The sequence below is a fragment of the Octopus bimaculoides genome, chromosome 1 (assembly GCF_046866305.1).
Source record: "Octopus bimaculoides isolate indiv1 chromosome 1, ASM4686630v1, whole genome shotgun sequence".
NCBI lineage: Eukaryota > Metazoa > Mollusca > Cephalopoda > Octopoda > Octopodidae > Octopus > Octopus bimaculoides.
Genome location: NC_142928.1, coordinates 8,833,963 through 8,857,369, shown reverse-complemented (window position 1 = coordinate 8,857,369; position 23,407 = coordinate 8,833,963). Strand labels below are relative to the sequence as shown.

At 39.3% G+C, this 23,407-nt stretch overlaps 1 protein-coding gene across 8 annotated transcripts in view; it reads left to right on the top strand.

Annotated features, from left to right (window-relative positions):
* LOC106869956 (ubiquitin-associated and SH3 domain-containing protein B) overlaps positions 1-23,407 on the top strand; it is a 260,010-nt gene that overhangs the window by 211,728 nt on the left and 24,875 nt on the right. For all 8 annotated transcript variants that reach the window (XM_089348340.1, XM_089348336.1, XM_089348345.1 and 5 more), the window contains 7 exons: positions 14-200; positions 1,812-2,004; positions 11,267-11,436; positions 15,154-15,362; positions 18,557-18,656; positions 20,452-20,587; positions 21,367-21,486. In XM_089348340.1, coding sequence (XP_089204466.1) covers positions 14-200; positions 1,812-2,004; positions 11,267-11,436; positions 15,154-15,362; positions 18,557-18,656; positions 20,452-20,587; positions 21,367-21,486 — 1,115 coding nt within the window. The remainder of the gene's footprint in view (positions 1-13; positions 201-1,811; positions 2,005-11,266; positions 11,437-15,153; positions 15,363-18,556; positions 18,657-20,451; positions 20,588-21,366; positions 21,487-23,407) is intronic.

The following is a 23,407-nucleotide window of genomic DNA, read 5'->3' as shown; positions in this document are numbered from 1 at the left end:
GTTTTTGTTTCAGGTTATTGTCTCATTGTAATGACTCCACCCTTGATCAGAAAACCTGCCAGGAGTATATACTCTATTTGTGTCCTGTGGGGCCTCTTCAGAAGCAACTTGCTGATTATTTTGAGAAGACTCGAGTTCAGTGCGGCTGGAATGGAGCTCATGCTTATTTCCCCCACATCACCCTCTGTCACTTCTTTAAGGTAGAGTTCTTACTTCATTTCGTCGGAGACTCAAACACATAGAAACGGCAGCCAAATCTCCCTCTAATCTTAAATAAAGAAACAATATATCAGAGTATGTAGATCTAGACATAATCCTGATAAATCAGATAATATAGATCTAAGCATGATCCTTATATATCAGATAATATAGATCTAGACATAATCCTAATCACACATGATGTTTATGACTAGAAAATATCTGATCTTTGGTCTACTGGTTTAGGATTAACCTGGAACTAAGCAGCCATAACAACACTATTTACAAAACTTACATGCATTCTTTTTTTATTAATAAACTTCATTAATTTATTAAATTAGCTGTTATTTCCATTTTTGCTGTGTATTTGTTGCCTTTCTTCAAAGTTCTTGCTTGTGTTTCAAAGAAAATAGGGTGGATTACACCAGTTGAATAATTTATTTCACCTGAGGAAAGGACTTGAGTCTGGCAATGTGGTTTTGAATATTTTCTATACATCATCATTTAACGTCCATTTTCCAAGCTGATATGGGTTGGACAGTTTGACAAGATGCAATGGGTCCAAGGATTGCATCATGCACCATGGTTTCTACAGCTGGGATGCCCTTCCTAATGCCAACCACTTCACAGCACGTACTGGGTGTTCTTGTTGGTGCCACCAGCACCAATGAGGTTGCCATGCAACTGATAAGACTACAAACTCGAAGTGGTGGGGTGGGGTGGGGTAACTTTATGTTAAGAGAATGAATGAGAGAAGGCTGGAACAGAACCGTTTTCTTTCTGAAGAGGAACTAAATGACTATTCACATTTTAGAGGTTGAGAGGTGAATGAAAAGTGAATAAAAAAAAGTGGGGATGAGGGGTAAGAGTAGATCTTTAAGGTACAAAGTTTTTTGGGGTTTTTTTTTTTTTTTTGCATTTTTGTGTTAAAATCTATTTTATTTATTAAAAAGGAAAAACAAGATCATTTTCTCTCTATTCACAAACAAATGGGCACTCTTTTCCTTTGCAACTGGGGTAGCCGAGTATCTCATCTATAGTTAGATATTTATATCTACCCCCCCCCCCACTTTTATATTTTAATCTCTCAACTGGCACAAATCCACCTCCCTCGGTTCCACTTTGTCTTGCAGTTGAGAGGTCTTCATCTCACACTTGGTGACTCTACTGGTGTTGGTGTCACATACAGAGCACCAGTGCGGGTGCCACAAGCAACCAGTACACTATGGTTGGCATTAGGAAGGGCAATCAGCCTGTAGAGACCATTCCAAAGCAGACAGTGGAACCTGGTGCATCACTCTGACTTGCCTAGCTCCTATCAGACTGTCCAGCATGGAAGATGGATGTTAAATGATGAGGATGGTGTGGGCATGTCTGAAAGGATATTGCTTGCAGTAAGGGACTAGCTCAGAATTTACAATTTCTGTATCTGGAATGATATTTCTCTGATTTGAAACGAAATCAAAGAATAAACAAAACCAGATATAACCAGTATTATTGTTAGCTAAAATAGATATTCAAAAATTCTCATCTTTCCTATAATTAATTTGATTAACTTCATTTATTATTAATTAAATGATATTGAAACTTATACGTCTGTTTTTGTTTCACAGGCAGAGGACAGTAAAATTCCCTATTTGACCAAAGCTTTAAATAAACTCCAAGAGAAACTGTTAAAAGCGCCAGGCCACTTAGAACTTGAGTTTTTCTCTCAAGTCAACTTTATCGGTCTCTTAGTACAGAAATGTTATTATGATTTCTTGGAGGAAATTGTTGCTGATTATGCTGAAGAGATTCGTAAAGTAGGTAAGGTTTTTCTTCTTTTCTTTTTTCCTTACACTCAGTTTTTTGTCTTTTTTTTTTTATCTTCATTATTTCTTTTGAAGTTTTATTTCAAATTTTACCAGCATGTCATTACATGTTCCAGCAAACTGCCAATGTGCATGTGTGTCTATATATATATATATATATAGACACACATGTGCATAGACTTATATACAGACGTTTGCATATGTGAATCCACTCACCTGCAAATTATTTACACACCTGTATGTAAACACAGATTTCTACCTTAATGTTTTATCTTTGTGACATTTTAGTCTTAAATATTCAGAGATTGTCTTTTATAGAATCTGCTTGTCTGTTTGTCACTCTCGATACATGTCAGCATTTTCTAATCAGTTTATGAAATAACAATCAGAAAAACAAGAATATTTGTTCCCGATTAAAAGTATTCAGTGACACATGTTGTTGCTGTTGTTGTTGGTGGTGTTGTTGGCTTGTATCTCTCTCTTTCTAAACTGGTGACTGATATTACATTTCATTCCAAGTGTGAAATCGAAGAAAGAATGTTTGCTTTTGAAGAATATTTATGAGGAAGGGAAAAATACATAAACCATATTGTTTGTGTAAAATATATATTTATACTGTGTACACACAAACACACACACTCGCGCATATATATCTCATCACATCATCATATGATATCTGCTTTCTGTGCTGGTGTGAGTTGGATGATTTCCAGCGAACTGGAGAAGTGCAAGGTCACGACGTGAAGCTCCAATGTCATCTTTGGAATGGTTTCTCTGGCTGGATTCCCTTCTTAATGACAACCATTTTACAGAGTGGCACTGGTGCTTGTGAGGTTGCCATGGAACTTGCAAAACTGGAACTGGAAAAGAACCGAGAAAAAGGAAAAGGGGAAAAGCTTTCACTTCTGAGAGGAAGTATTTGGGTGGGGAAGATGGAGATGTGTGGTTTATGCCGGGTCTTGATAGAGGGACAAGCACAGGGGTCTTGCTATAGAAGAGATATATAACTGAAGGAGATAAAAGGAGGGTGGTGATGGTGTGAACATAAGAGAGAGGATATGGAGAGAGAGAGAGAGAGAGCCATGGGAGGGGCTGAGAGAGTGGATGCTTTCGTAAGAGGGTGAAGGGGAGGATAAAGAGGGGAGTAATAGAGTGGTTAATGTAATGAGTGATGAGCAAGGGCGGGGTGGGGTGGGGGGAAGTTGATGGGAAATACCAGTATTGTGAGGGGTGAGGTGGGAGATGAAGGAGTGGCTCTGGAAGGGGAATAGGAGAGAAAATAGTAGAATGATGTGGAGGAGGTGTGGAGGGGGAGAGATAGGGATGCGTAAGGGGTTATTAGAGGAGGGGGGGGGTCATGGGGGTGGCTAAGAGAAGGGCAATGAGAATGGTAGGAGATAGGAGAGTGTGTTTAGAAAGGAGTATAGCAGGTGGGGGGGGGGGGAATGTGAGCAAGCAGTGGCTGAGGGTACAAAGAGGAGGGGACTGGTTGAAAGGATGTGGGTGGGGATGATGAGGAATGTGGGAGACTGTTAGGGAGGGGATGGCATATAATACAAGCCAACTCTGCTCTCAAGGTGAGTACAGCAGCCAAATGATAGCATAGATGGAGGAGGGATGAAAATGGTGGTGGGGGAGGGTATACTTGATGTGTACGTGAGAGGAGGAGGAGAGACAAGACCTCACACATAAAAGCAGAACTGATGGTTTTATTATATTTGCTATAATGGACGTGTGTCATCTTCACAGCAAAATTCTAATTGTCTCAGTCCCTTGTTTTGCCTTCTGCAAGGCTCAGCATCTTGAGATTCACCCTCAATACTTTGTCCCATTTCTTCTTCTACAGATCCCTTTCACTTCTTTATACCTCTGTCCTCATTCATACGCATCACATGTCCAAACCAACATAGTCTTCTTCTCTTGCATGCTGCATTTGATTCCTCTTATGCCCAACTTTTCTCTCAACACATATATGCACTTTGTCGTACATGCACACTGATGCTGCACATCCAATGGAGAATACTAGCTTTATTTATTTATATATATAAAGACCCCGTTCGGTCATGACTGACCATGGGATTCCACCTTGAAAGGCACAAGTCCGGGCAAGGTTGTTTATGGAAGACCAGCAGTCGCCCATGCATACCAGCCTCCCCTCTCCACACAACTGATGTTATCCAAGAGCAAGGCAAAGGGGCTGATACAACTTGGCTCCAGTGATGTCGCAACTCATTTCTACAGCTGAGTGAACTAGAGCAATGCTGTATAGGCCACTCATCAGACTGAAATGGTTGAAGGTACATAACACCTCAGGAAGACGTCATGGTCAGTTTATTTTGTAAACAAAGCAAAATTCTGCAATGAAACTTTGGATGAGGCAGAGTTATCCCCCTTTGATCAGTTCCAGTTATGTTTATGACAGACCTGCCAAATAGGCCTGGAAAAGGGCAGTATTTCCCTAACCAGCAAAGGGGGAATTCTATGTTTCCAACATCAATTTTCTCTAATGAGGTATTGACTGAACACTTTTGTTTTGAAGTTTAAAAACGTTCCCAGATCAAGTGAATTTTTCAGGATTCTTGCTCTTTTAGCCAAGCTTTGCTTGGCCAAAAGAGCTTGGCCATTTGGAATTTCAAAGCTTGGCCATTTGGAATTTCAAAGCTTGGCCATTTGGAATTTCAAAGCTTGGCCATTTGGAATTTCAAAGATTTGCATGGTAGATAGACAATGTAAGGAGTTTCCTATTAGTGCTTCATGAAGAAACAGCTGGGACTTCTCCTAACTATCTATCTATATAAAGCATCTATCTACCTATCTATCTATCTATCTATAGATAGATAGATAGACTGCCACCCATGCCGGTGGCACGTAAAAAGCACCATTCGAGCATGGCCAATGCCAGTGCTGCCTGACTGGCACCTGTGTCGGTAGCACATAAAAAGCACTCACTCTTGGAGTGGTTGGCGTTAGGAAAGGCATCCAGCTGTAGAAACCTTGTCAAATCAGACTGGAGCTTGGTGCAGCCTCCTCGGTTGCCAATCCTAAGTCAAACTCTCCAACCCATGCCAGCATAGAACGATGATGATGATATATACTGTTTCTGGTTATCTTCTCTGTCTTTGAGCAGTTTAAAAGTTCTCTCCCTTTATCATCATCATCATCATCATCATTATTTTCCACCTGCTTTTCACATGGATGGGTTGAATGCTTGTCAGAATCCAGGTCAAACTCTTTATTTAGAGTGGCCCCCATTAGACAGTTTGGAGGGCCACATCTTGTATGTTTTAGCTTCTGTTCAACAATCGGATTTGTTTCCTAACAGCAAACACTTTACTGAATTCTCAACGTTCATTTTATTGTGAGCCTGACATTAGAGAGTCTGTCCTTTCCCAATAACTCCGAAAACAGACAAGATTTTAGACGAGAGGATGGAAGTGATTGGATGGAGCTTGGAAAGAGATGGAAATAATGGTGAATTGTCCAGGTGGACCCTCAAGCTGTAAAGTGAATAGAAGTGAATGGGACCAGGAGTGTGGGTGGGTGGAGGTTGTTAGAAAGTACAGGGGTCAGAGGGACTTGGGAAGAGGAAGAGGGGTAGGTTTGAAGGGTGAAAGTAGTGAATGATGGATGAATCAATGATGCAAGAGTTAGGGGAGGTAAGGAGAACAGCAGAATAGTAATGATGATACAGTAGACAGGAGAAGGACGAGAGAGGGAGAGAGAAGTGGTATGTAGTTGGATAGGGTGAAGGGAGGCTGGCGTAATGCCTCTATTGGTGTTTTCAGTCAGCAACTGCAAAAATGTTTCTGGTTCCTGCCTTTTGTGGAGGATTAATCCACTGATAGGTTGGTTTCTAATAACAACAGTTTCAATGAATGAAATTCCAAACTTGAATTTTTGTTGTTTTGGATAGTGCAAAAGCTAATCTTGGACAAATTAATGAGCATTAATTAATGCAATTTATAGTGGCAACCTGCTATATGTTTGGTGTAGCATTTACGAAGATAACTGGTCAAATACTATAATCATATCTGGCACAATGAATATGGAGATTTTATTCCAAGTGTTTAGCAGGTTCCACAGTATATTTTGGTCTAATTTCACATCATTCACATCATTCATCATTCACATACACACACACACAGGGGAGTGGATAAACTTGGGAAAGAGGTACTCGGCATATTTAGTAGCAGTTACATTTTGGCTGAGCTAACTGAGCTGGACATTATAGAATGAGTGAATGGAATGAATTTCATTTTATTTTTCTTGAAACCTTTTTACATAAACCATTCAAACTTCCCATTGATTTATTCTCCTTTTTTTTTTTTTTCCTTTTAAATTCTTAGAATTTTCTTGAGTATTCTAACTTTTCTCATAGTTTACCTCTGAAATCCACATTTTCTCACCACTTGTTGTGTATGGTGTGCCAGGTGTCCATGTATATATTTATAACTTGTGAGAACTGCCTCGTATATCAGACTCATTGACTTAATTATACTTTTATAATAATTTAATATACTTTGCTTCACCGCTGTACTCATTATCATTCACCAAACTTGTGATCAGAGGCATTGAATATCTCCTTCCTGGGTCGTCTCTATGACCACATTTGTTACCATAGCAACCTGAGAAAGGTGTGGCAACATTATACAGTAAATAGAGCATGTGTAATTGGTGTGACTAGAATGGAATGTACTTCCCAAAGCAATGAGGAGAAATATTTCTTCTAATTATATTTTTTGATATCATTTCTCATAGTTCAACCATAACTGACAGCGTGACAATACAGAATGATAAATGACTGTGATTGTAATCGTGTTTGGCGGTGGCGGCAGTGAGACACTCTCGTGTTATTTACTCTAAGATGTTTTTGTTAAAGGTCTTCCAAATGGCTGAATTGACCTGGAGGTCAAACCACTCCAGGTTATTTGGGACTATTTCACCACAAAAACCTCAGATAGCCCTGTTTAATGACATTCCATCAGTTGCGATAAAGACTGTACCAGTTGATCCAGTCAACTGTTCTGGCACTTTTTGTAGAAATGTGAGGTGAAGACAGACAAGGTGGACTTGGTCATTGTGTGACAGTTACTGTTCGTTTACACTTATCTCTGGTGATGTGCATGCCAGGATTTCGTAAGAGATGGACATTCACTGCACTATATATCTTTGTGTGTGAAAGTGCATAGCTCAGTGCTTAGAGCATTGGGCTTACAGTCATGAAGTTCTGACTTCAGTTCCCAGATCAGGCTGTGAGTTGTGTTCTTGAGCAAGACGCTCTATTTCACGTTGCTCTGGTTCACTCAGCTGTAGAAATGAGTTGCGACATCACTGGTGCCAAGCTGTATCGGCCCCTTTGCCTTTCCTTTGGGTAACATCGGTGGTGTGGAGAGGGGAGGCTGGTATGCATGGGTAACTGCTGCCCAGGCTTGTACCTCTCAGGAAAACTTTCTAGGTGCAACCCGTGGTCATTCATGACCAAAGCAGAGGGGGAGGGGTCTTCGAGTTCAAGTGTGTGTGTGTGTGTGTGTGTGTGTGCCATGTAAAAACACATGTGCCAGTGCCACATAAATAGGCCCCTGTGTTGGCATCCAGTCCACTCTGTAAAGTGGCTGGCATTAGAAAGGGTATCCAGCCACAGGCACCATGTCAAAACAGATGACTGGAGCTTGGTGCAGCCCTCTGCTTTGCCAGCTCCTGTCAAATTGTCCGTAGCATGGAAAACAGATGTTTGATGATGATGATGATGATGATGATGATGATGTATTATGTTTCCATAATCAGGGTTCTTAGCTAAAGAATCTCTGGAGAGGAATTTCATTTCCAAATTCATGATACAGTAAAATGGTTCAACCTTTTATTTGGAACAGCAATTCTTTGACAATTTCAAATCTATGTCTATAAATAGAACTTGCAGATTTTGTGATAAAATGTTTCCAACTACAGCAAAAGTAATTGGGAAAAGAATTTGAGCTGGTTTTTGTCTCTTCTTTCTGAAGCTTCAAATGGTAATGGTGTCTGTTGGAAACTTAAAATGATGAGCTCAATTCAAACTGAAGTTTCCAAGGAATCTAAAAGACAGTTTTCCCTTTCTAAACATTAAGGGACGATATTTCGACCAATAATCAAAGTTTAAAATCACAGTTTATTAGTCAACGATTTATTACTGAGCCACAGCTGTTACATAAAACAGGAATGGTCATTTCTCACTAAAGAACTACCAACCATTTACATGGGGCTGATTCAATTCTTTCCCAACAAATTTGTAACTTCCTGCCAATCAAAGAAATCCTTTGCTCTTTTTAAGGGTCAGCATGCAAGAGAATGAATTCAAGAACAGTCCTAGATATCTTCTATTTTGCTCTCTGTTTTCACATTCTGACTTCAAAAGTCATTGGAATTTCACTCAGCCTTTCATACCAGTAATATGTGTAGGTCAGTTCAACTGACTCCATTCTCTTCCTCCCTCATATAATGGGTGTTCATCTCCAATCTGACTAATCATCATCATCACTATAAAGGATGGTGAAATTACAAAAGCATTCAAGCATGAGACAAAATACTTTGCACTAAATGCAGCCAAGGTCATCTTAGCCTCTCATCCTTTTGGGGTTAATTAAAGTCAAGTAGTACAGTGAATTTTATCTATCAAAGCGCCTCCCCCACCACATCATTTTGTGCCTATTTTGGAAACAATTATTGTTAAAGCAATGAGCAGATTCAGAAAGAAAGAAAAAAACTTTGATATTTGTTTCAGCTTTTAATTGTCCGAGTTCAAATCCTGCTGAGGCTCACTCTGTCTTTCATCCTTTTGGGTCTGATAAAATGAAGTACCAGTTGTAAGAGTCGAGTACTGGACTCAATATAATTTACTGACCCCAACCCTTAAAATTGCTCACCTTCTGGAAAAATTTGAAATAATAATGGTTTAAAATTTTGACTGAAAGCCAGCAATTTCAAGGAGTGGGGGGTAAGTCAATTACATTGACCCCCAGTACTCAACTGGTACTTATTTCATCAACCCCGAAAGGATGAAAGACAAGTTGACCTTAGTGGAATTTGAACTCAGAACATAAAGACAAATGAAATGCTGCTAAGCACTTTACCCACTCTGCTAACAATTCTGCCAGCTTACTGCCTTAATCATCATCATCATCATCATCATCATCGTTTAACGTCCGCTTTCCATGCTAGCATGGGTTGGACGATTTGACTGAGGACTGGTAAAACCGAATGGCAACACCAGGCTCCGATCTAATTTGGCAGAGTTTCTACAGCTGGATGCCCTTCCTAACGCCAACCACTCAGAGAGTGTAGTGGGTGCTTTTACATGTCACCCGCACGAAAACGGCCACGCTCGAAATGGTGTCTTTTATGTGCCACCCGCACAAGCCAGTCCAGGGGCACTGGCAACGATCTCACTCGAAAATCCTACGGGAGCCAGTCAGGCGGTACTGGCAATGGCCACGCTCAAAATGGTGCATCTCATGTGCCACCCGCACAAGAGCCAGTCCAGGGGCACTGGCAACAATCTTACTTGGCTTGCCGGGTCTTCTCACGCACAGCACATTTCCAAAGGTCTCGGTCAGTAGTCATCGCCTCGGTGAGGCCCAATGTACGAAGGTCTTGCCTCACCACCTCAGCCCAGGTCTTCCTGGGCCTACCTCTTCCACGGGTTCCCTCAACTGTTAGGGTGTGGCACTTTTTCACGCAGCTATCCTCATCCATTCTCACCACATGTCCATACCAGCGCAATCGTCTCTCTTGCACAGACGATTGCGCTGGTATGGACAGTAATAACAATAATAACAATAATGATAATACTGGCCACCCCTGTCGATTTTGATGCATGAGTGTTTGAAGGAAAGGATTAATAATAAAAAGGAAAAAAATGTGTTGACAAAAAAAGAAAAAAAGAATCTACTACTATTTGCATTGGATGCATGAATATCGTTTGAGTCCAGGAACGGATTCTTCTATGAAGTCAAAATGGGGACAGTAATGATTTCTTTTACTATGGAATCCTTCAGAGGCCATTCACAAGAAGTTTTGGAATGTGATCGACAACCTTTACCCTTCTACACTGAATCCTCAACAGCTTTCCATGATGGAGATATTGCATCTTCATTAAATTTTCACATTTGATATCTTATCCTGCCGTTTGATTTGGTGGAGGGTGGGAGCCAATGTATGGCACTTACATTTGATTGCTATAAACAAATCGTTTGTGCAGGTCGTTTGGCAAAAGCTGAACTTTCATGTATCATCCTCCATCATTATTATTATTATTATTATTATCATTATTATTGAGCTGGGTGAAATGCATAGCGGTATTTCGTCTGCTGATACATTTTGAGTTCAAATTCCGCCGAGGTCAACTTTACCTTTAATCCTTTCGAGGTTGATAAATTAAGTACTGGTTACGTACTGGGTTCAATGTAATGGACTAGTTCCCTCCCACCAGGCCTTATTATGCCTTTAGTAGAAAGGACTATTATTATTATTATTATTATTATTATTATTATTAGTTGGTGGATTAGCAGAATCCTTAGAGTGCAACAAAATGTTTTGCAGTATCTCTTTTGACTCTTTATGCTCTGAGTTCAAATTCTGCATGAGTCACCTTAGCCTATCATCCCTGCAGGGTCAGTAAAAATACAATACCAGAGAAGTATTGGGCTCTGTGTGATTAAACCAAGCCCCTCCCTACAAAGTTGTTGGCCTTAGGCTTATATTAGAAACATTTGTTATTGGTAGTGGTGGTGGTGGTGGTGCCGCCGCTGCCACCACCACCACCACCGCTGCCCATTCAAGTCAACTTCACGAAATGCTTTCTTCAGTTAATAACTTTACATCAAAACATTATCATCACAAAATTATCATTTCCTTCTGGGTTAAGGGGTTAAGGGGAAGGGAAAGAGTGAGAGAGAGAGAGGTGGCTGAGTGATTAAGGAACTCACTTCATAATTATGAGGTTCTGAGTTCAATCTTTCTGGTGCCTTTCACCAGTCTTGGGTCAACTCAAAATTTGTAGGGATTTAATTTCGGTAGATAGAAACTGTGTGGAAGCCCTTCATATGGATTGTAGTCTGCCTGTCGTCACACAGGGATTCTGCTGGAGCTTCATCATCATCATCATCATCATCATTGTCATCTCAGCTATAAAACTCAGAGATTTCTTAATCTTCAAGATTCTAAGGATTTCCTGTCAGGTTGAAAGGATTTGTTAATGACTCTCCTGATTCTTCTCTTTGTAGGAGTCACAATGGATCCACGTCGGCAGCAGTTACACATGACGTTAGCTTACCAATATTCAAAAGACCAGCATGAACGTCTTTTGAGATATGCCAAAGAAATAGATTTGAATTCTGATGTCAAATGGGAATTTCGGTTATATTCTCGTGATCCAAGGGCAGGAGAATGTGAGGTTAGTACCCAAATGCTGTTTACCATTTTTCTAACAATTTGTTTCAATCTATCTGAAATTGATTTTGTCCTCCTAATGTTCCTGAACTCTCTGTAAAAACTAAATTTTGATCATCTTTACTGACCACACATGGTGACACCCCCCGCAAGCCAAGGGTTGGCTTCACATTTTAAGACTGAAAGCTACTTCAACAGAGAAGAGCTGCCAACCCTCGGCTACAGACTTGTCCCTATGCTGGAGTTCTTCTGTCTTGCACAAGTTTGTCCTAACACAGGAGTTACTTGCTCTCATTTCACACACGTTCTGGATATTCTTTTATTTGTTTCTGTCATTTGGCTGTGGCCATGCTGGAGCACCGCCTTTAGTCGAGCAAATCGACCCCCGGGACTTATTCTTTGTAAGCCTAGTACTTATTCTATCGGTTTATTTTGCCGAACCCCTAAGTTACGGGGATGTAAACACACCAACATCGGTTGTCAAGCGATGGTGGGGGGACAAACACACACACACAAACACAAACATATACACACACATACATACATATATATATATATATATATATATATATATATATATATATGTATATATATATATATATGCATATATATGATGGGCTTTTTTCAGTTTCCGTCTACCAAATCCACTCACAAGGCTTTGGTCGGCCCGAGGCTATAGTGGAAGACACTTGCCCAAGGTGCTACGCAGTGGAAATGAACCCAGAACCATGTGGTTGGTAAGCAAGCTACTTACCACACAGCCACTCCTATGCCTATGTCCACCTTTTCTCCTGACATCTGATGTAAGAAAGAAAGAAAAATCTTTTACTTGCCAACACACTTCAACAAGTTTCTCACAGTGAAGCAATGTTCTCTTTTGCACCACTGCATCAATGGCATCTGCTCCTATGAATTTCATATGCTCCCCCACACACACACACACACTTCACCATGTGACCCTTTTGCCATATTTCAGCTCCCCGCCCCAGTTCATGTTTCCTTCACAGCCAGCTACTTGACCCCCATCAGCTCTACATAATTCTTCCTATTCGTCAACTTTGAAGGGCCTCAAAGCACTGTAGTCTGCTGTTCATAAAGAAATCCTAGGAAACTTCTAAACTGGTTGAATTGATAAATTATCCAGCCACTAATTGAAGGGTCAGAGGTTCAAATCTTAACAGCCAGTGTTGTTTGTGTTCAAAGACATTTTATTTCATTTTACCAAAATAACCTTTAGAAATGGTCGAGTAATTAACTGTAGCCATCACACCTGTCTCCAGGTGAAATAAATATTGATTTAATAATACACTTGACCACTTTGTTTATTTTGTCGTTCAGTTTACAAGAACTGGATTGAGATGGTAATTAAAGAATTTACCTGAAAGTAAAAGAGATCTTTAAAAGTCTTTTGAAGAGTGATTAGACAAATTACAATAATTAACCATTTAAATACCAATTCAGTGTCTCTTCTAATACCACACACATGTCTTTACAAATCACCCTTCACTCTGTCTTGATCACACACACACACACACACACACACACACACGTGCACACACACACGTGCACACACACACACGTGCACACATACATGCACACGCACACGTGCACACACACCAGGCCAGCACTACCTAAACAGGGACATCAAAAACTTTTCTATTTGAAAAGCAAAAAAAAAAACGTTCAAAAGCTGTAAATATTAAATAATATTTGAAACTATAATCAACTGATTTATTGATTAGTTTATTGAGAGAGAGTCATTAGGGTTTCAACCACCCCACCTTCCATTCATACCCTTCCCCTCCATTCAGGCCCCTTCCTTCTTTTATTATTTTGGTATAAATATTTTGTGTGAAGACTGTTGTGTGTATGTGTGAGTATGTATATGTAGAATTATGTGTACGAGTGTCTCTCAGAGTATTCATATGAGCTGTATGTGTTTGTGCATAAGTTTTTTTTTCCTTTTCTCCCTACTTTTCAATCTGTTTGTTTGTTTATCTATTCTTCTATTTATTTCATCCTCTTTTTATCACATGATTTATTCATTTAAATACTCCAGCATGGTCAACCAAATCTTTGCAAAGTGATTCTTTTATAATAAACATTTTTTTTCCTTGATGATGATGATGATGATGATGATTTCATCGTTTATTTTTTTATTGATTGTATTTACTTTACATTATTTTATTGTATTATTTTCCTGAATTTACTGCCATTACTTCAATATTGCACTCCATATATGGTAATACTAGTATTTGTAAAGTGTGAAATCTGACTGAGTTTTGTTAATATCTGCCTTTATCAAATTTGTCCTAAATGGGGTTTTTTTTTTCCTGAGTAGCTACAATTAGCACTTTGGTCTCTCATTTCAGGTTTCCATCTGTCAGCCATAACCAGAATCCTTTGTTGCATGAATCGGCCATGTCATTCTCTTTCTTTCCCTCTGCTTGCTCTTTTATTCTTCTTTTTGTTCTTTAATTCTCCAACTGAGTCGATAATATTTTTTGGACATTTCTAGCTGCTGATAATAGTCTTTCTTCACTACGTACATCATCATTTTTCAACTCTAAAATGGTAGTATTAATGGTATCTTTCTGCCTCATTCCTTTCTTGGTAGGTAGAGTCTGTCAGTATTACTTTTAGTGTGCATTGTGTAATTCAAGCAGCTACCCTAAATTTTTACCTAAATCGATTTTCTCAAATGCCCCAGAGGCTCTTTAGAGGTAGTGGATAATTTGTGCTAACTAGGGGACCTAATTACCTGTGGGAGATGATGTATGGAAGGTGTAATTGCTAGAATAAATATAAGATGGAGAAAATTCAGAGAGCTTTTACCTCTGTTGGCAACCGAAGGTTTCTCTCTCCAAGTGAAAGGAAGATTGTATAATGCATGTATACAAACAGAAATGCTACATGGTAGTGAGACATGCAAAACCTACAGAGGAATGGAGCTAGTTTGTTCTGTTAGATGTTCAATGTCAGTATACATGTGTGACTGAGCAGTAGTGTTTTGAGGGAAAAGTTGGGCATGAGAGGAATTAGAGGCAGTTTGAAAGAAAGAAGACTGCACTAGTTTGGTCATGTGATGTGTATGGATGTAGACAGTTGCGTGCAGAAGTGCTGGTCACTTGAAGTGGATGGAACTTGTAGAAGAGGGAGACCCAGGAAGACCTGGGAGGAAGTATTGAAGGTCACTCTCAAAACACTGAATCATATGAAGATGCCAAAGTACTGAGATATCTGGCCCTTTGGCTGTACCCAAGAAGACCAGTCCATCCCAGCAGAATTGATGCCAGTGTTGGTGCCACTTCAAAAGCAGCCAGTGCACTCTGTAGAGTGGTTGGTGTTAGGAAGGGCATCCAGCTGTAGAAGCCATACCAGAACAGGCAATGGAACCTGGTGCAGCCCTTGGCTTTACAAGTTTTGGTCAAACTGTCCAACCCATGCCAGCAGGAAAAACTGACATTAAATGATGATGGTGATGATGATGGTGATATATAAAATGTTTGTGTGTGTGTGGTTCTGATGATTTTGTCATGTTCAGATATTCACACTTCCATCATTGGCATACATCATGAATTTAAACTTTAAGGACTTTTTTTTTTTCACAGACAAAACTTCTTCATTTTTATATTCCCTGTGAGTTTCAGTATTAAATCGTTGTTGTTGTTGTTGTTGTGTTAGTAATTCTAAAATAATTGTTTGTTATATTTTACGGCAGGTTCGTGAAGTAACACGGAGTTATTCTTCAAACAATGAAGACGAACTTGAGTTAGTTGAAGGGGACCATGTGCTGGCTGATCCCATAGAATTAAGTAACAGCAAGAATGGCTGGTGTAAAGGAATATCAACTTTGACAGGTTCTGTTGGAATGTTCCGGATAGGCTGCACAATGCGAACATCAGAAACATCAACATGGACCCTTCATAAGTGAGTCCCTTTTATTATTTCCCCACCCCACCCCAGTTTCCCTCCTTCACTGTGTGAATATAAATGAGTTCCTGCAAATTTCATTCAATAAATCAATTAAATCCCAGAAATTTCAGGGAAATTCCTTCTGATTGGCATCGTCAGGAATTATTGTGTGAAATTGGCAAAAACTGAAGTTATGTTGCAGTGAGACCAGAATAAAAGATATTTCCTGAGACGCCATTCTCAAAGACAAAAGCTTGTAATATTATAATAGAAGTGGATTAGCTTGGATTAACGGAGTATTGGTTGTATTCTTTTTGTTTTTCTTTTTACTTGTTTCAGTCATTAGACTATGGCCATGCTGGGGCACCACCTTGAAGAACTCTAGTCAAATGTATTAACTCCAGAGCTTATTTTTTTAAGCCTGGGACTTATTCTATTGGTCTTTTATGCCAAACCACTAAGAACAGGGACATAAACACACCAACACCGATTTTCAAATGGTGGTGGGAAACAGATAGACACACACACACACACACACACAATGGGCTTCTTTCAGTTTCTGTCTACGAAATCGACTCACTTGGCTTTGGTCGGCCCAAGACACTTGCCCAAGGTGCCATACAGTGGGACTGAACCCAGAACCATGTGGTTGGGAAGCAAGCTTCTTACCACACAGCCATCCCTGCACCTCTACGGAAGCATTTCTCACAAAAGAACTGCATCAAAAGTTTTTAATTCACAACAAACAACTTTGATAATTCGAAGAACATCTTCAAAGAGGTACATTTTATATAGTTTGGTCAATGATGATGATGATGTGAGATAATTTAGAGGCAAGATGCTTCAGTGGTAAGCTATTAGACTGTCTACTCAATGATTGCAAGTTCAAATCTCCTGCATGCATTAAGTTTTTTGTTATTTTAAACCCCACACCTTAGCCAACCCTGGTCTAACCAGAACTGTGGTCAAGGGGGGATCCAACCATAGCCAGTTTTTATATCTAGACATTGTCCAATGTGTCTTTCTCTTTTTCTTTAAGATGTTACAATCTAATTTGAAGTAGATTTGGTTACTATTTCTGGTGGATTAAGCAATAACACTGAGGCTCCTTTCGTGGTTCAACTATGGTTCATGGTACTTTTGGCAGCATACCTTTTCCTACATCATCTGAGTCTTTCTGACTTTTGACAGATTCAGCTACCACCTGATCACATGACAATAACTACCACCTCATTGCCTCAGTGGTAACTCTGAGAATATTAATCTGTAATAGACTGTCGTCCTATCCCGTGTGGTATTTATCCAACATCCACTTTTTGCTGAATCACCTGAGATGTTTGAAGACTTTTCTTTTAAAATCAAGGTTTGGGTTATCAATTTGATCAGTGAGTAATTTAGTGTACAAGTTGATGTTTACAAGAACTTATCTGCTTCATCCTCATCATTTAACATCTGCTTTCCTTGCTGGCATGGGTTAGATGGTTTGACAGAAGCTGGCAAGCCAGAGGGCTGCACCAAGCTCTACTGTCTGTTTTGGCGGGGTTTCTATGGTTGGATGCCCTTCCTAATGCCAACCACTTTACATAATGTATCGGGTGTTTTTTATGCAGCACCAGCACAGGCGCTTTTTATGACAGGGTCACTAAGTAACTTGTAAGACAAAAACCCCTCAACTGGAAGTGGGGAGTAGTATTGAGGGTTTGTGATTTTGTGCCAGGTATAGAGGAGACAGGTATAAATATCTTGCTGTAGAGTAGATACATGGATATCCCAGTTGGAAAGGGGTTTATGGGACAAAAGTTCAACCTTTGATGATGTTAGTGATGAAATGATGTCTATAATCTCAAGAAATTGGTCAGAATCTGTTGAGTGATACAGAGAAAAATTTAGAGAATATAAATATGTATTTTGTAAAGGAGTTGAGAAATAAAAATATTTAGGGGAGAGAAAGATAAATATGCTGTTGGCCCCTGACTGTCTCACCTTACACATTCTACTCTTCACAACAAACTGACTTGTTGGCATATTATGAACTCTCCCGGTTCTCATTGCAGAATCTGTTAAAAAGCTTCAGAAATGTTTCACAATCTGGAAGCATGATTTAGAATTGGCCAAAAACCAACAGTTGTAATTAATTCTTTCTACTTAAAGGCACCAGGCCTGAAATTTGGTGGAAGGGGTCAAGTCAATTACATTGACTCCAGTGCACAACTGCTGGTACTTATTTCATTGACCCCTGAAAAGATGAAAGGCAAAATTGACCTTGTTGGAATTTGAACTCAAAACATAAAAATGGACGAAATGCTGCTGAGCATTTTTCCCAGTGGGTTAACGATATGATTCTGCCAGCTCACCACCTCCCAGAGTTCCAATTAATAAGAGAAACAAATGTTAAATTTCAGTGCTACATGGGAAATTGTCTTGGTTAATGTGCAGAAAGGGAGTCGATAAGAATTGGAAGTAAGTTTATAGTGTCACAAAAGATGAAGTGGAATAGACAACCCTTCAGGTATGATTGGTATGCAAGACAAGTTAGAAGGTAGAAGCATCTCTGAAATGAAGTCCATGGAATGCACACTTAACTCACAAAAGTTACTAATTATTTTGGGGGTAGTTATTATCTCTGTTGGAAACAAAGGGCCGATGGGGTAGCACTTTGTGGCTAATCACTCTGTGTGAGAAAAGACAATGTCCCACAACACCCTTCTGTGTTAAAAAAAAACAGAACAATACATTGGATAATGTAGCTGAAGTAATACAAAAAGATGAGATGGCCACATCTGGAACATGTCTAATAGACCTGGCTAACAGACCACAGAGTTGGACTGTCCTAATCGAATGGGTGGGTCAGCTTTCTTTGTTTCCATTGATTTGTGAATACGCTGTAGTATGGCATCACTATGCACAGCAAACATAGTTTATTAGACACTGAAATTATTATTACATGAACAAGGCTACGAAACAGCTGTAATCCTAAGGATGCCAAGTGGTTAAACAAATGTATTCGCTTCTCATACCTTCTGACACACACACACAGTGAAAGAAGGAGACATATTTATATCATGAACACATGTGTGTAATCCTGATAGCAAAAGGAAATTGTTTTCTCGCCTGTAACCGTAGACAATTGCTACATCCTGCCTGAGCCCCACTTCTGCTGTTCCCACCACCAATAACTGAATAATTGATGTTATCTCTGTCTTCAACAGGTCACTAATGGTGGTCCCTGCCACTAATATGTACAATGGTTTATCTGAAGGAGACTATGACAATCTCTGGGTTGGAGAACAAGATGACATTTACAACAAAGTAAGTTGACAACCTCCTCATTTATCTTTTATTTGTTTTCGTCTTAGACTGTGGCCATGCTGGGGCACCGCCTTGAATTTTTAGTTGAATGAATTGACCCCTGTACTTATATCTTTGTAAGCCTAATACTTAGTCTATCGGTCCTTTATGCTGAACTGCTAAGTTATGGGGGATGTAAACACATCAACACCAGTCATCAAGCGGCGGTGGTGAGGGACAAAATCACACACACACACACACACACACACACACACACACACACACACACACACGCACACATGATGGGCTTGTCTCAGTTTCTGTCCAGCAAACCCAAGGCTAAAGTAGAAGACCCAAGGCACCATGCAGTGGGACTGAACTCAGAACATTGTGGTTGCGAAGGAAGCTTCTTACCACTCAGCCATGCTTGTGCCTATGTATTTATTTTACCGTTTCTCATATTAGTAAGAACTCAATACTTTTCTGTTGCTGTTGTTGTTGTGTTTGTGTTACAGCAATTTGTCCTTATCACTGAGTAATACTTGACTGTGGAGTAGGAATGGAACTTGTTAGCAGCCAGTCAGACTGAGACTAACAAAGATATCTTAGGGCGGCAAGCCGGCAGAATCGTTAGCACGCCGGGCGAAACGCTTAACAGTATTTCGTCTGTCTTTACGTTCTGAGTTCAAATTCCACCGAGGTCGTCTTTGCCTTTCATCCTTTCAGGGTCGTTTAAATAAGTACCAGTTATGCACTGGGGTCAATGTGCTTGACTTAATCCCTTTGTCTGTCCTTGTTTGTCCCCTCTATGTTTAGCCCCCAGTGGGCAATAAAGAAATAGATAAGATATTTTTGTACAAGAGATACTCAAGTGAAAGGTCACATGACTAACACTGAGTGGTCACATGACTTGTCAATTGTTCCACAGAACACTATCACCTCTCCTTTCTGTTATCATAGTGTGTGTGTGTGTGTGTGTGCCTCACTCACCAAAAAAAATCAATGGCTCCAATTTTGATGCCAACATTGTGGCATCCCTGAGAAAGAAGTTAGATTCTTGTGTGGCTATGTCCACCTTTCACACAACTGGCACCGCTTGCTTTGTTAACTTTCAGTATTGAGTTCAGCTTTTCATTAAGGTACTACTAAAAGTGGATCGTGATTATACTGATATCTGATTTAAGGGTCAGTAGTGTTGATAACCCACTGATGGATGCCTTTGACCATGGACAGTTAAGTAATGAGCTTAATTGTCTGACAATAGACAATTAAGTTAATTAGGAAGGTTGTTGATGGTGATTTAGATTGGTTAACAAATGACAAGGTTAGGAAGAAAGGTTTAAATTTTAATACCAACTCTCACTCTCTCTCTCTCTCTCTCTCTATCTCTATCTCCTTCCCTCCCTCAGACTATATTTGCTCTCTTCTGCCTCCATGCTTATTACTAACCACCACTACCTCTTCTATATTGTGTATATACAAACAACCAGATACACCAAAACACAGTGATGACTTCAAACTCAGAGTATATGAATTTTACTCTTTCTCTCTCTCTCTCTCTCTCTCTCTCTCTGTTGAATGTATTACTATTATTTTTTGTTCCAGTTGCCTCACAGAGAATTGCTTCCTTAATTAACAAACTTATACCCATCATGACTCCCCGTCTAATAAGGGTACACCCCAGGCACTACATTGACCTAAGCTGAGGCTTCATTTGCAACCATTTTTGTATCTAGACAAACGTCCAACAATAATTGTGGGTTATCTAATTAGGATTTGTTTGTTTAAAAAGCTTTCTGAATGTTTCTTTCTTCAGCTGTTAAAAAATAAAAAGAGTGAAGAGAACCAAAACATCCCTCGGGAACCTCGATGTTTGTTTGTTATGCGACATGGCGAGAGATGTGATTTTGCCTTGGGAAGAGATTGGGTTGACTCTTGCTTTAATTCTGCAGGTCAGTTTAACTTACTTTTATAAATACATACATACAGACAGACATGAGATATTTCAATAAAAAGACCTGCCTATCTTTTCAAGAGAAGGACCCTTTGTTGAAAATCTCACAATAGCAACAATTTCAGACAATTCACAGCATTTACTGGGACATTTCAACTGTTTGCTGTTTGCAAAAGCATCACAACTTTAAAATAAATTAGGTGCAGGGTGGTGGTGGTGGGGGGGGGTTAAGCCTGATTTTCTTTTTTTTTTTGTCACTATGACAACATTTTTTGCTGTTTGTGTTTTTTGATTTTATCCTGAAAATTATCATCCACTAACAGCTGTAATATGTGTTATCACATGATTAACCTAACTATTGGATGTTATACATCGCTGGTCACAATGCGCTTTGCACTGTTTTAACTTTCAAATGATGCTACCCTGCTGGCTGGGTAAACAGGCCAACATTCCCCCTGAATGGAAGACTAATCCATCACAGGGTTATCCGTTTACAGCTGAGTGGACTGGTGCAATGTGAAATGAAGTGTTTTGCTCAAGAATGCAACATGCCACCCGGTCTGCTAATAAAACTCCTGATCTAATGACAGACCACTGGGCCCTGCGTCTTCACATTCATACATATTACATCAATAGTAAAATATGTGCCAAAATGTTATGTCAATATAAAATATGCAATGTGTGTTATGTTTATGATTCTTCTAATATATGCTATGCTGAGAAACTAAGGCTGCCTGACAAAAGTGGAATATTTTATTTTGTTGTTTATATTTTTAGGAAGATACAGTAGAATCAACCTAAACCTTCCGAAGAACATGTTGAAAAGAAAGAATTACCTGGACTTCATCAAAGACTGCCCATTGACAGAGGTTGGCAAATTACAAGCCCGTCTTACTGGTAAGGACACAGATTTACCTACAAAAAAACCCCCTTCTTTTACAATCAAACACAATTTCTCTGCTCTTTTATTATTTTATTAAAGATATTTAATATTCTATCGCATTGATATTATTTTTGAACTGAGAAGGGATGGGTTTCGATGAGATTTTTCATGTAAGACCAATCTTACAGGATTGGGTGGGGGGTACTGTTAATTTTTTGAGGGGGTCTTTTACCTTATAAAGATTTTTTTTTATGTAATCATTGTATGCAAGTTGAAGATACTGCAGTAGACTAATTTGAGTAAGTGGCCTTTATTATTATTATTATTATAATCAGCTGGAACACTTCTTGAGACATCTATCTTTTCCTTGTTTCAATCAACAGATTGTGGCCATGCTGGAGCACCACCTTGTAGGGTTTTTAATCAAATGAATCAATGCCACTACTTATTTTTTTAAAAATCTTTGTACTTGTAGCATCTCTTTTGCCAAACCACTATATTATAGGGACATAAACACACCAACACCAGTTGTGAAGTGGTGGTGGGGTGGGGGATAAACACAGGCACACACACACACACACACACACACACACACACACACACACACACACACACACATAACAGGTTTCTTTCAGTTTCCATCAACCAAATCCACTCACAAAGCTTTGGTTGGCCTGAGGCTATAAGAGAAGATATTTGCCCAAGGTACTATGCAGTGGGACTGAACCCAGAACTATATGGCTGGGAAGCAAACTTCTTACCACACAGTCACCTCTATGCCTATCTCAGCACATAAATTTACCAGTTCCACAGAGTTTTGTATTCAGTACTCAATGTGTGTGTGTATGAGAGAGAGAGAGAGAGAGAAAGAGAGATGCTTGACTTTCAAAGAGCATTGCTTAAAATAATGCGAAGCCACCTACGAAACTCCTGAGAAAGGAATTGAGGATAACATTTGTTCTTTTTGTTGCATCATCAATGTTTTATGAAGTCTTTCTCTTGCAAATTGTCATTAAGTAAATCTTCATTAAACTTCTTTATAATTAATATTTCTTGTGGAAAATTTATCTGCTCCAAATGAAACAGCTTTTAAATGAGACGTTTATCATAATTGATACTAAACTATTTTGTATCTAATTACCTCCCCTTTCAATGAATATTGTTTATTATCTCCTCTTTTATACTTGGCTAACTTCTTTTGTGGGTTCATTGACGAGCTGAAAGAAGGGAGACAAATTAAGCAGAACGTGTGTATTTTTGTAAAATTTATCTGTTAATTGTTAGAATGTTGTCAATAGAGGGTTAATATATGTAAAGCACCAATCTATTACAAACTCTAATCCACGGACAAAGGGTCCCCTTCTTCTGCTTTTTCATTGTTTCAACAACAGCCTTTATTCCTTGGTAACTGCCTCATCTTGTGCCCTTTTCATTCACATACTCCCAACTCATCACCTCTCATCATCTATACTGTGCCAATCCCTGCCACACAGACACACTCATATCCCAGGCCTCACATTAACCTCTAGACATCAACTTACTGGAATTCACTCTGTGCATATGTTTTGTTTTTGTTTTTCTCTCTGCTAGTGTTCAATAAGAAAGAACATTAATGATCACAGCGTCACCACTCTTTAAGAGAACACAGAGGGACACATTTCCTGCCACCAGGAAAAAGAGATTTCCTAAAGAACATTATCAACTACACACACTCAATGTATATGTTTTGTTTGTTCACTGTTTGTATAACACTTAGGGGACGGCTCCCTCATTATGCTGAGTGTTAAAACACCTGAAAATCATTGATAGGTGAGACGACTCATTTCTGATTGAAATTTGCTATTTTTATGGCTTATCAACATCACATACCTGAATCGAACCAGGGACGATCCCGAATCACCAGTCTATGACTATTTACAAATAAGAACTATTTGC